The sequence below is a fragment of the Pteropus vampyrus genome, unplaced genomic scaffold (genome assembly GCF_000151845.1).
Source record: "Pteropus vampyrus isolate Shadow unplaced genomic scaffold, Pvam_2.0 Scaffold62, whole genome shotgun sequence".
Classification (NCBI taxonomy): Eukaryota; Metazoa; Chordata; class Mammalia; order Chiroptera; family Pteropodidae; genus Pteropus; species Pteropus vampyrus.
The window spans coordinates 4,354,117-4,368,085 of record NW_011888843.1 but is presented as its reverse complement, the minus strand read 5'-3'; the positions used below and the strand labels follow the sequence as shown (position 1 = coordinate 4,368,085).

The window sequence follows — 13,969 nt, the reverse complement described above, 5'->3', positions numbered from 1 at the left end:
ATATTGTAAAAGTGGATGGATTAGTGTATGGAGCCACTGTGGCTTGCCAACATAAGCTATGATTTTAGTAATTTGAACTGGCTTAGTAATCAGATCCCCTAACCTTTCCGCAGCCTTTCACGCCATCACTGCGGCGTAATTGCGGCTGGGCAGATTTTATTTTAAACAGCACTAGTTTTATTTACTGCCTGCATCGTTGCTGAATGAAACCTAGTTTGAATTTCCAGTCGTCCCTTTTTACCCAGATACTCGTTATTGACGAATTGACTGATTTAGAACTTTAATTCATTAAAGCAACATTTCATTCCTGCTGCAGTTGTTGAAAATCCTTAAGGTAACAACTGCAAACCCCACACGTCACCGGCCTTCAGTAAGTGCAGATGTGCTGGCACAGCTCTGCCGTCTCTTGTAGACAGAGGCCCGTCGGAGGCACACGCTGAATTGCCTGATTATCTCAACAGAAGATGGAGGGGTCGAGGAAACTGTAAAGATAATTTTCGGTTTAAACTCTGTTTTGAGGTGGTTTGGGTGTGCTTCAGTTTTTAGAAGAGAACAGCATAGCCGTTCTTAGATTTGAGCATTATAATAGAAAAAGGAAGAAAAACTGGTAGGGCACATTGAGAATAATGAAGATAGTACTCTTTAGCGCCCTACGAGCTCTTGCTTCCCGCATTATTGCTTCCCGCACTAACCAGAAGCGGGGAGGTTCAGGCCAGCGTCAGCCTTACATACATTGGCAGAGAAGGTGCCCTCTGAAGTCTCTTATAGGAAAGCAGCGTGCCAGCGGTCCCTCTGAGCCCGAAAGTGAAGGCCTGCCCACGATGTGCTCATCCCTCAGTGACACCTGGAAGGGACACTAAGCCCATGAGATAGTGACAGGCCCTGTCCATCTGAAGATTCCCTGTGGCCAGACTCGCCAAGAATTGGCTCACTTGTCCCCACCTGGGTCAGGCTGTGGATGCATGCTACAGGCCGGCGAGGGACCGAGCAGAGATTACAAGAGGCCTTCGGTTTGCCCGTTCTTTCTGCTAAGGAAGCAGCAGGAAGCATGTGTCTAAGAGTGCATATGTGTTTTTTACAGGACAAAGCATTGGCTTTTTTTTTATTAAATGTATTAGGGTAACGTTGGTTAATACAATTTTATAGGTTCCAAGTGTGCAATTTAATAACACGTATATGGATATTGCACTGTGTTCATCACCCAAAGTCAAATTGTTTTTGTAGCAAGGAAGATTATACCTTAAGTTTCAGGTTTGTTTTCTACCTGGGTCTAAACTAATAAAACTTACTGTAGCCTAGGCATGCTCGTTGATCTCTTCCATGATGGAAAACCAGTCGTTTTTGAACCAGCGAGCATTCCCGTATTTATGTGTGTGTGTGTGTGTGTGTGTGTGTGCGCACATATGTGTGTGTTTATATGTGTATGTTTTAATGATTCGATATCAATCTTTGCAGTCTGTTTAAAACCCCTTTCAGCTGAGGTGAGGGAAGCATTCGTGAAATGTAGAAGTAATTGTGAAATATTAAGAGCATAACCAAGTGTGCTTTTCATATTTTATTCATTTACACTCATATCATTTGAAACCTCATTCGTGTTCCAACTTATTGTCATCCCTAAAGTTGTCACAACTCATACGGGGCCTTGGCTGCCTGCCGTCCGCCTGCGCCATCAGCTTGGGGGTGCTGCCTCCGTGGTGGTTCAGGGGGTTCAGTGGCAGGGTGTTCAGTGTGTGCTCTCGGAGCTTGAGGGATGGCGGCTGCTGCCATTATTTTTGTTTTTCGCTGGTATGAAATAATAATATGACCCGTAAGGGCCTCTAGCCCTAATGTTCTGTGAATTCTGAGTTTCCACACAAGGCCATTATAGCAGACCTGGGAAATCAAGTCTATTTTATACTTTATGCTCCCCTCCCCCTCCCCCAATCCGCCACTTTAATTTCACCCTTTTTTCCCCTTTAAATCATCAGCTTTTTACCAAAAGAGCTGGTTGTCTTTCACAGTAGCCTGTGCGTGGTTCCAAGGCTGGCCTCGCATATAGCATCCAGAAGCCCCCTGCCTTCTTTCACATAACAGTGGTCTCAGGCTTTCTCTAAACCTAGCATGGGCAGGGGCTGTGTGGGTTCCCAGAGGTCCCCTGTGGTTGTGGTGTTGGCTGGTCCAGCTCAGAGTTGCATTGAGTGGATAGCGTTTGTGGAGTTTGGTGCTCTGAGTTTTTCCTCTGTCGTGGTTAGCCTAGCACAAATGTTTCCCAGATTATCAGCTGCTTGGCTTTCTAAATCCTAAATCTACTTAGTATATCTGTTTGCACTGCATGTGTTCCAGTTCGCTGCAGAATAATGGACCTATTTTATCCTTCTCTTTATCCTTTTAAAAAGCCTATTAGTGAGTTTTGGGGTCAATATCCATCATAAACTACTCTCATGGTTTATTTCTTTAATTAAAAGTTTTCTATAGCTAACAGAAAGCAAAGGTTAATTTTATTTTTTGTGTTTTTTTTTTCTTATTCTTAGCAATTCCAAAAATCTATCACTTTGTTATAATCTAGTGATACTAATGGTTAAACTGTTGACTTGTGCAAAAAAAATTAACAGCTTTATTGGGATATAATTCACATAACATACAATTCACCCATTTAAAATATACAGTTGAATGCTTTTTAGTGTGTGGAACAAAGATGTGAAACCATCACCATAATGAACCCCAAAGGCAACCCCAGAGCCATTAACAGTCACAAAGTGAGTTTTATTATTTTCCAAGGTTTATGCCAATTATTTCATTTTCTCGATGGGAAAATGCCGAGGCAGAAAACCTTTTAGTCATTTGACAGGAATAAAGGCTTTAACAGAATGAAATGAAGGTTATTTTTAAAGTTTTTTTTTTTTAAATCTTAAGCTTATTTGATAATTTATTATTCTGAGTTTTATCCTTTATTTTCTAATCTTTCGAGTTCGAAATGTGAATCCTCTCAGTTCCCATGTATTCGCTGGGTCTGTACAAGTGAGAAGCAGCTCCCAGACTTGAGGTCAGAACCTCTAGGCAAGTTCTCACTCTCTCTGAAACACGTCCTTATCTGAAGAAGCAGCAGCCCTGTGCCCAGCTGTCTAACAGGGCAGTTGCAGTGTCATATTTCTGACTGTTCTTTGTTAATTATAAAGCATGACCGAGGATGTCACAGTACATATTTCTCTTTTGTTGGTTCTCTGTGGTATCTTATGAAAAAATCTTTTGCAAACCTTTAAATATTAAGACATAAATGAGAATCTAATCTATAGAACTCGAGAGTCTCAGGGAAGTTGGATAGTAGGCATCTGACTTTATGTGATGAAGTCGACTAACTCTGGGGTAGCACCTGACTTGACAGTTAGACCAGATTCAGATTCTCTGCTTTAGTTCAAGGGCGAGTAGAAGGGAGAAGCAGGAAACGCAAATGCTGATGGAGAGACTGTTTCTAACGTGTTAGGCCGGCTGGGAGGCCCCACTTCCTCTCTCTCGAGTCCAGCCTCCTCTTCCCTGGCACCCTTCATTCTGGTTTCCATAGTAACATCACTACGGGGACTCTCTTCCTTTTCACCTGCTCAGGGTCTTGGGGAAAGCGGTTAACCTTTTATTTAAATATTCTTACTTTCCTTCTTTTACCAAGGACAAGGAGCAGGGAGAGTGGGATGTTTTTAGAGAGAGAGATTCAACCAGGCTTCCTGCACAAAGATGAAACCCTCCCCTCCCCTATCCTCCCCTGTACAGGCAGGAGTGCGGCTCCATGCAGAGGCCACCACAGCTCCAGAGGGGACGAGTCAGTAACCGCACACGGATTGTCACTCTTAACACCTCTGCCTTTAAATTTTTCTTGCAGGAAGATCCACGTCTGAAATTTCCAGTACACATGCGGTCAAAGGCACCTTTAAACCCCAATGACCTTGGCCCTCTTCCTGTGAGTACCCTGGAGACTCATGGACAAGTCTGAAAATGGTTATTCATTCATTTGCCTACTGTTGATGGAGAGGCCCTGTGACCTCTTTCTCCAGGCTTTTGGGGTCACATTATTCTGTAATTTCTTAATAGATTTGGGTTCTGTGGCTGAATTCTAATAGCACATACAGTTCATACAACACACCGTATGTGTGAAAGAAGTTTCTGAATTGCTAGCTTTTAGTAGAAGGTAGACCTTGTAACTGGGATGTAAGAGGCATTCTTTCCAGGTGACAGTTTAAGCAGCACACGTTTATTTTGTAACTTAGCAACCACTGAGTTCCACCCATAATGCTGATTTCGTCGTAGGGACAAAAATATTTAAAACAATGGGGAGAAAAAGACATGGGTAATCTCAGAAGGGTTTTATAAATCCTTTAGCCTACAGATGCTTTCAGTTTCTCTCCCTGGTTGATGACTTTATAAATCTAATTTTTTATCAGTTTGTTCTCTTTTGGGGCCAGAGTGGGATTAAGCTATTTACTCCAAGCTGGATTTTGAATGCAATTTTCACCATGCATCCTCCTCAACCCACCCCCAGCAGGGGCACGAAGTGAGGGAGACTCTCAGACTATTTTAAACTGGAAGGGCACTGGGGAATCTTGGGTGGTGGTTTTCCAAGTGTAAGAGCCTTTTTTGTCACCTGGAATGTGATATAATATGGCAAAACTTGAAGCCAGGCAGGTTAGGGTTCAGTCTTCATTCCTCAGGTTATACGAATATCCCTCGCTCTCCACATCTGCTTGGTTCCTGATTTAGATGCAAAGAGCCCAGAGAAAACGTCTGGAGAGTGAGTTGAGAAAAAGAAAGACTCCTGCCTGTGGTCTGGACCTTTTGGGTTCCTGGGCACAGTTCAGATATTGAGAGCACACCAGCCCCCTCTTGAAAAAATTATCCGAGTCCGTTTGGTTCCTGAGGTTGAACAGTGAGGGTTCACAACAGAGGATTACGGATACCAGACTCTTCCACCAATGACCTGAATAAAGCATCTGTTTCTAACGTTTTCATATTAACCTGCCTCGTCCCTTTAGTACTCAGTAAATATTTATTTTATTAAATGAGCCATTCCACCCCAGATTCAACGGAAGTTTCCCTCGGGAGCTTTTGAAATAGCAACCCGTTTCCCAATCCTCACACAGTGAATGCATTACTGAGACTGCGAACGTGTTATCTGCTGCTAGGTGTTGTCAAGGGTTAACTTCAAATGTTTGTGGTTTATTCTTCATGTAAAAACATACCCCAGGAGAGAAGAGGAAGAAAGGGCCCCAGAGTTTCTTAATTTTGCCTTTGATTTTTGACATGGCCAGCTAATGTTTATATTCTCTCTCTCTCTCCTCCCCCATACTAGCCTGGTTGGGAAGAAAGAATTCACCTGGATGGCCGAACATTTTATATTGACCATAGTAAGTAGGCGCTGTTATGGACACACAGGGATTGCAGGTACAGGGAGGGGGAAGGTAACCCAAATATTAGAGTGAAAGCTTTGTCATTTTACTCTCTGTCTAGGCAGCCAGGTGTTGTGTGGAGAGAATGATACCAGAGAATCAGTGCCCTCGTACGGTACTGTGCATTCACCCCAAGTTTGCTTTAAAATAGCCCATCGAGCTTTTTCACCCAATTGTGACCTATTAACTTTTTAATTAAAAAAATATATATTTTTTGGTTTATGACCCCTTTTGCGCTTTTAATAAATACACTCTGGTAATAGAAAATAAGATTAGAAGTGATGACTGAGTCAAAAATCTGTGCGTGTGCAGTGCTTGAAGCAGCATTTGAGTTGTTTACACACTGCCTTTGCAGGTCTTAGGGCAAGATGCCCGTTCTGACTTATTTTCTATTCACAGCATGTTTCCTTGCACCCAATACACTAATATATATGCGGTTCTTTTCTTGAAATTGTAGTATATTTGCTGTAGACATTTGCTCCAGCACCTAAGAACGCGTGGTTTCTCATTTCAACTAAAAGTTAAACTAATAAAAGTTTGCTTTTAGCTCGTGTTTTTTTTTTTTTCTTTTTCGAAGTGATATGTTCTCCATATTTGTATATCCATTAAAAATTCTGAAGGTGTATATTCAAATGAAGTCTTTAACTATATGTAAGTTCAGATCACGTGCATTTCGGTAGTGTTTTGATCTTTGTTGTCATTTGATCTATAAACGGTAAGTCTGCTTCAGGTCTCCCCAGCCTCATGTTTTCCTAACTCGTCACCTTGATTAGTTAAGCACATTGATGAGCCAGTTTCTGGGAAGGCGGCCCTTGAGGAATCCTCACATGGCTAGGGCTTGTCACTGCCTCTTAGGTTCAGTGCCTCTTCTAGGTAGGATTAAGTCACCAAGTGCATCGGAGACAGACCTCTGCTTTCAGGCACGGAGGATTGAGGGGTTATTATACATTGAATTAAACAAGAAGCCCAACAATTCAGAATGAAACCAAAAGTAGAAGTCCTAGATGTGTTTAGTGGCGTGGGCTACCTTTTTGGTGTAAATCAAATAGGTCAGGGTACATAGGCCTAGTTTTTGTGTTTGACCATTAAAGATAGTAATTTGCTTACTTCCAAGATTTTAAAGTGAGCATGAAATTGCTGTTACTAGTGCTTCAAAATATATGCGTTTTCCTTAATAAACTATTTATAATTTTCTTAGAATCACTTGCTAAAAGAGGAGAGGATCATACTCCCTTTTTCCCATTAAAAACAAAAGAGTTTGTTTTTCAGTTTTTTTGTCCAGTACGATTTCAGTTTTCAAAGATAGGTACAAATAATAATGACCATTTTATTAAAGACTTAACCACTAACACAACCTTGGTGTGCTACACACGACACTGGCCTTGTTCCGGTGGGTGATCTCATCCTCAGGTCCACCTGTAAAACGCTTCATGAATGTTCTTACTGTCCTGCAAAGACCTAGGAACAAGAGAAACGCTGCTCAAAAGGGTCAACGTCGTGAACATCAGAAATAATAAAAACCAGGGACTGCCTTTTCTAATGGCGCGCCTAGTATAATGTGTTGTAGATGCTTTGGTGACTCCAAGTTGGTTCGTGGACAGTCAGCGTGCTGGTGTTAGGAAGTTTGTGTCTGGTCAGAACGGGGAAAGACGCTGCCCTGAGAAGCAGCATTGGTCCCTCCAGCCCCAGGTCTGCCTTCTCCTGTGTGCAGGGAGGCGGGAGAGGGTAGTTGGTTGCCTGGTAAATAAATTCCCAGGCAGTTCCTTCTTCCCAGTCGGTCCCGCCTCCTTCCCTACACTCCACTCAGATGTTCCCGATTCCTCTTAACAAAGAGCACGTGGCAGGGTCTTTTTTCCAGAGATTAAAATTTGCCCTTGCTCCACCATACTGAAAGGTTCTCTTAACCAGATTTAGTGTAAATTAGGCCAAAAACTGTGGAATAAAAGGATCTGTTTATGAGAACCTCATTAGCTGTTAATATTAACATTTCTGCCATTTCTCTCTAATTTGTCAAGGTTTTTACTCCATAGGAGCAATAAAGGGATACATATCAGTGAGACAGAGTTCAATTCATATGTCTTTTCTCCGAAATCCCGTCTCTAAAAAGTGCAGAGTACTTACCTGAGACGCTTTATCAGGCTAATAGGTGTACTCCAAAATGGGTTAGATTACTCGGTAGGTGACATTTAAGAATGTCCTTACCTTCCAAAAGAACTTCTCTTTCTAAACAGTTTTCCCGTATATGATTTCTAGCAAATTTCAGCATCTCATTTTGCTGTCCTGCTACCTACCAGATAGAAATGAGGTCGTCCATACAAATGCCATTTTACGGAAAGCCATCATCTTGTAAGTTATGCAGAACCACCCTGTCTTCCAACATCTCTGGGACAGGTGACTGCACACTAAGTGACAAAAACAGCATTGCACTCGTCTTTGAAATAGCTAGGTTATTTATTTTCAGCTTCATAAATTCTTTAGAAGTTAGACATTTTCAAGATTAATAATATTCACTCATCTTAAAGATTTAATTTCAGAAGAGGTGAATGTTCAATACTAATCTCCTCTTTAGACACCTTGATTCATTTGGTTGACATTTATCAAATAGCTCCAATGTTTCAAGCCTGATGTAAAAGGTTAAGGGAAGGTCTTCTGAATCTCTACCTCTCTTAGGAATCGTGTAATTCTTCTTAAAGACCAGATGTGCCCAACAGCTGAGTACTTGGCCACTGGTATCTGTATACAAAGCTAGAAGAGAAAATAAAATTCCAGTGATGCTGAAAAATCCTATTTTAGACTTTTCTACCGACATTCTTACCGAACTAGTTACTAGTAGCTAAATTGACTGAGTTTTTCATTCGTCTCCTTCATTCTTGTCCCTTTATTTGAAATATAATGTCTCAAAGATGAAAAGCAAGTTTAGGTTCAAAAGTTCTAGGAAAACATAGATAAGTGGCCACCATACATTCATGTATTCACGATACTTTGCTGTGCAAAATTGGTCTTTATTGTAATCATACAGAAGCTTGTATAGTTCTGAAAGCCTAGATGGTTTTAAAGGAACTTTGTGGTCACCATCAGCTTCATTCGGTCATTAAAAAAATAACAGGCTCCCATTGCATGCTGGGAAGTGTGTTAAATGGTGGAGAAGAGACTGCAGAGAGGAATAACACGCAGTCCCTGTTTACGAGAGTGTACCAGGAAGTGTTTTAAGTATTACATTAGAGGAATGAACCTCTTGTTAACGTAGAAAAAGACAGTAGCCAAGCGGCTGGGTGCCAGGGGTCGGGGGAGCCTGCAAGGGGACCTTACGGAACGGATTACTTTTCAGGGGGATCCCAAATTATGAGTTAGATTAGTCCGGCACCCCCAGTGAAGAGCAATTCCAAGAGGGAGAAGACATGTGCAGATGTGTGTGAAGTTGTGCAGATGGTGCCACATTCAGAGAAACGTGACAGGGTTGCAAATGGCCCAGTGTGGGGAGGAGGCAGGTGTGGCACATAGATCAAGTCAGAGGGGGTCTGCCAGGTTTTGGAAATCTGAGAGACTCTGAGAGGGAAGGGACAATGGTCATACTTGTCCTTCAGAAAGGTCCTTTCGGCGGAGCTGTAACGGAAGTTGTGAACAGGAATGAGACGGAGGCCAGGGAAACCTAGAGAATAGTCCAGGGAAATGGTGAGTGCTCCGGCCTTATCAGAGAGAGGCGGGGACAGTTTGGTGGCCTCTGGAGGTGAACAGCGGGGGAGGATAAAGGATGTGTCCAGATTCCAAATCGGAACAGTAAATGAACGTGTGATACTGTTCATCAGGGACACAGGATTATATGAACAGTTCTGGTATTGGAGGGCTTTGGGTTCAGTTTCGATGGGGCTGGATTCTGAGGTACCTCTGGGAAGTTCGAGGTGCAGATGTCAAGGATGGAGCTTGAAGTTCAGATCTGGACTGAAGATTTGGGAGGTGCCATTAATTTATCTTCTGCTTTGGTGGTAATACCCACTCATTATAGTCTGAGGCAGTTATTGATTACTCAGCTGCATTCTGTTTCCATTATTTGGTTTTCTTTGTTGTTGCTCTCCATCACAAGAACAACTTTTACTTTCCAAAGACCTCTGTTTTCAAGGTAAGGGACCCAAAAATGCCTTTTGCTACCATCAGGGTTCCCTAGAACAGTTGAAACATTTCTGTAAATTTTTTTCCAGCACTAATCTAGATCATCATGATCTTTGGTAGCTTTATTGTAAGACTTTACTTCTGCTTTCGTTAAAGAAATTATAATATCAGACTTTGAAAAAATTCCTGGTTATGGTCATTAAAACCAACTTTATTATTCTTATCCATCCACTTAGAGTATACAAGAAATAATTAGAATCAATGTTTCTCAAACAAATAATTTCCTGTTTTTTTTTAACCAACTTACATTACCTAAAACTCCGCAGAGAACCCATTCTCCTCCGATCTGCCCTTCTTATAGCTTCATGTGAGTCCATTCTTGTCTCTACCACACACACACACACACACACACACACACACACACACACTCCCTCACTCACTCACTCACTCACTCACTAATCCATGATGTCTTTTTAATTGTGCACAGTCACAAATCTCGAGCAATCCAGGGTAGCCATTGTGTGTTAAAACCTACATCACTGAAGTAGTGGTAACACGTGGCATTGATCAATCTTGTTAACATTGACTTACTTGGAAGAAAGAAAACCTCTTCTCGCCAACTTGGCCAAAGGGAAATCTTTTTCGTGAATCTTCTTCTGCTGTATCTAATTCTCATTTTTTGGACCGCCTTAGCTAGCTGCTTTGACTGTTGTAATGCATATGAGTGACACATGTAATAGATGATTCGTTTGTTTGATGTAGGATTCTTAATTGAAAGCAGGTTTTCAATACTATAAGCAAAGAAAAAGTATTTGAAATGAGAAATAATCATGTGTGTTTGTTAACTTCTGGGGGACTGAGACTTTTTGTGCCTTTTTTTAATTAAATGAAAATCGAGATCAAGTTATAAATCCTTGAAAGAACAGGGGTTTATAATTGAAACTAAAGCAAATTGCTTGCCAAAAACAGTGTAAATAGATGGTTTTACTTTCGTCATGCATTTTTGACTGAGTGATTTTAACTAAACAGTTTGTAGGAGGTTTGCCATATAGAGTACCATTCTCTTCTAACCCTGAAATACTAAGTTATTATCTTTGGGGGCCAGGCTGAGGGATTGAAGAGCTTTTGAAAAATCCAGAAATAATTATTTCTAAAACATATTTGACATAGAATAGATTTGAACTAATACGCTGATTTTTTTTTTTTTTTTTTTTTTTTAATTTTCAGATAGCAAAATTACTCAATGGGAAGACCCAAGACTGCAGAACCCAGCTATTACTGGTCCGGTCAGTATTTTCAAGTTTGGACTCTTCAGTATAATATTTTGGTTGCATCTAAACACACATTTCTTGTGTATTCCTGCCCACCTCAGGGGTCACTGAGAGCCTGGTGTCATCGGGTAGTTTAACATTACTCCCGTCTCCTCCTTCCCGAACTTCGGGTGCGATACAGCTGTATTTGCCTTTTCACAGGGCTTTCATTACAAAGGAAGAGAAAATGGCTTGCTAATGGTAGCGAACCTGCACCTTTGTTTTTCTCCCTTCATAAAAGGGTGGATTACAAGAGTTAACAGTCCAAATGTCCTCTCTCCCTTTTTATGTGAGACAAAGCCAGCCCTATATGTGTAGAGTTTTATCATTTCTTCAAGCCAAGGGTAGTTAATGCATGCTAACAAATTTAAGCTGTATACTGAATCTCTTCCAGCAGGAAGTATCTGTAAAAGTGGGGGGTGTTTGTCACTAACCCCTGGAGCTGGCAGAGTTAAGCATCTTTATCTCTGCTGACCCTCTAACTTTCTCCTAGTCCCTTCGTATATGCCAGGTAGGTAAAGAGCCAGCTCTGCCTTAGGTCTGGTGCCCTCCTAAAATACTGCTGTGCACGTGTTCATAAGGAGGAGGGGGACCCGCTGCCAGCCGTACAGCAGTAACAGACACCTGGTATCGAACACTTGGGAGGAGTTTGTAGGACGGGGCCATTCTCATGGGCAGGGAGAACACCAGCGTTTTCCGTCATTGGTGAAATGAGTGCGTGGAGATCATTTGGAATTACAGGAAATGGACTGGGATCACAGAGGATTGTGAATTGGGGATTCTATTAAAACCTGGAGAAGCAAAAGGAACTAACGTTTATTATGTTCAGTGCTGACCTAAGAGGCCAGTAGGTATATTTAAAATACTAATTTCATGGCTTTCGTCTGATTCGGTTCAAGTTATGTTTTATATTATAAAGATGAGTCCATTTGAAAACTTAAGTGATGTAATACAAATGCACCTCGGTACTTGGCATCCCTTGAGTTATCTTGGATCTGTTCATTGGATTTGCTCAGCCACTTTGCTACAGTTTAGAGTGCCCAGTAAGACCTGGGTGAGAACAGTCAACTACTTTTTCTCTATGTAGCTTAATAAATACTTGCCTTCATACTGAGACTTTCTTTAGATATAGTGACAGTCACAAAAAGTTGTTAGAATAGCATTTTCTCTTCTCCATCATAAGAAACAGGTACATTCAGGAAATGATACTGTTTTCAACTGGCAGAGGACTTTTGACTTGATAATTCTGAAGCTTTTTCAAATATTTTTATGACTGATCATCTACTTTCACTCAAGCACTTAATCTTACTAATTACAATTGAAAATTAGCATCATAAATCCAGATAGATTTTGCCCCCAAGAAGGATCTCTATTTCTTTGCTTTCTAAGAGCTTTCTTTACTCTTTTATTATTACTAGTGACGTGTCTTTCAATAAGAGTATGTGTATTTAGGAAATTATCAATAGTGTAGACATCTGGCCTTGTTGTCATTCAATTCTAAATATTTGATAATTTCCATAATGATTTCTCTCCTTCTAAGTTTTTTAGAATGTGCGTTTTACTTTCTAAGACTGAGAGAATTTTTGCCTATCCACTTCTTATTGATTTCTAATTTTATTACATCGTGGTCAGGGAATATTGTCTATGGACTATTGATTATCAGACATTTGAAACTTCTTTGGAGGCTTGCCCAATTTTTGTAAATGTTCTTTTTTTGTTTGAAAAGAATGTATATTGTCTTTTTGGGGTGTAGAAGAGTTCTTTACATGTTCACTAGATCAAGCCTGTGATGTTCAAATTAATCCATTTCCTTTTCTACTTTTTCCTGGCTGTTTTATCTAACCAAGACAGTATGTCAAACTCCCACGATCTCTACGTTCACTTTCTCTTCATTATTATTTGCCTAGGATTATCTTCTCTGTCTCTTAACTCGCTGTGTGTTTTTTTTTTCCTTAACCTTCTATTAGATTGCCAGAGCACTCTTTATTTTCCTTCATTTCTGTACTTGCTCGGAAGTGGTATTTTTCTATTTCTTTTAGGGCTCGCATTAAAAATTTCAATCAACATACTTGACTTAATGTCAAAATTAATCACTCTACTCTTCTCCTGGATAATATAGGACTTTAGACCATTTTAATTCCATTCTTCCCGTTCCCATTGTTCAGTGAAGTTTTAAAACTACTCCATCTTTAAACTTTCCAAACTATCATTAGTATCTTTTTTCCGACAGTATGTGCTTACTAAATTTTACTTATATATAAACAAATTTCTTTGCCCACCACCATTTCTTGCATCTCCTTTTTTTTCTGTTAAGTTTTTTCTTAATGATGTATAACCTCTAATTCATAGTTCTCAAAGTGTAGTGTACAGATCAGCAGCTCCAGTATCATCCAGAAACTTGTTAGAAATGCACATTTTGGGTCCCCTCCAAGACCTACTGAAAACCAGCAACTTTGGGAGTGGGCGCAGCAATCTGTGTTTTAACAAACCCTCCCAGAGATGTTGATGGCCGCCCGCCCGCCCTTCTGAGAACCTCTGCTCTAGCAGCAATTTCCGTGTGAGCCTGACTGGAAAACTCATCTCGTCTGAGGGGACTTGTGTGACCACTCATTGTGGAATTCTTGGTTAACAGTCCTTTTTCTTTGGTACTTTGGAGATATCCTCTCCTATCTTCTGGTCTCTCTAACTGGTGATGAGAAACTTGTTGTCAATCTAATTATCTTTTCTTGTGTGTGTTGATAACTCTTTTCTTTGGTGCTTTTGAAGTTTTCTCTGTGTCTTCGATGTTCTGCAATTTCAGTATCACGTATTGTAAGTGTGGATTTCTTTTTATTCTGCTTTGGACTCATTGCGATTCTTCAGTGTGGAGATTGTGTCTTTGCTTCGTTCCGGAAAATTCTCAGCAGTTATTTCTGTACATATTGTATTTTTTTATTATTATTTCTATTAGTAACTCCTATTGGGTAATTGGTTAACTCATATCTACCTCTTAGTTTTCATATTTTCTATCTCTCTCTGCCGTATCATGGACTCAGCTCTTCTAGTTAATTCTTATACTTTTTATAATCTACTCTTTATCAGTTCATTCTATTATTTCAGTGACTATGTTTAATTGTTCGAAGTTCTATTTGGTCTTTTAAA

General features: G+C 40.5%; 1 protein-coding gene across 10 annotated transcripts in view; it reads left to right on the top strand.

The window, feature by feature from the left end:
* The window catches only part of NEDD4L (neural precursor cell expressed, developmentally down-regulated 4-like, E3 ubiquitin protein ligase), a 217,115-nt gene that overhangs the window by 168,812 nt on the left and 34,334 nt on the right, over window positions 1–13,969 (top strand). For all 10 annotated transcript variants that reach the window (XM_011361097.2, XM_011361102.2, XM_011361101.2 and 7 more), the window contains 3 exons: window positions 3,851–3,928; window positions 5,315–5,369; window positions 10,746–10,804. In XM_011361097.2, coding sequence (XP_011359399.2) covers window positions 3,851–3,928; window positions 5,315–5,369; window positions 10,746–10,804 — 192 coding nt within the window. The remainder of the gene's footprint in view (window positions 1–3,850; window positions 3,929–5,314; window positions 5,370–10,745; window positions 10,805–13,969) is intronic.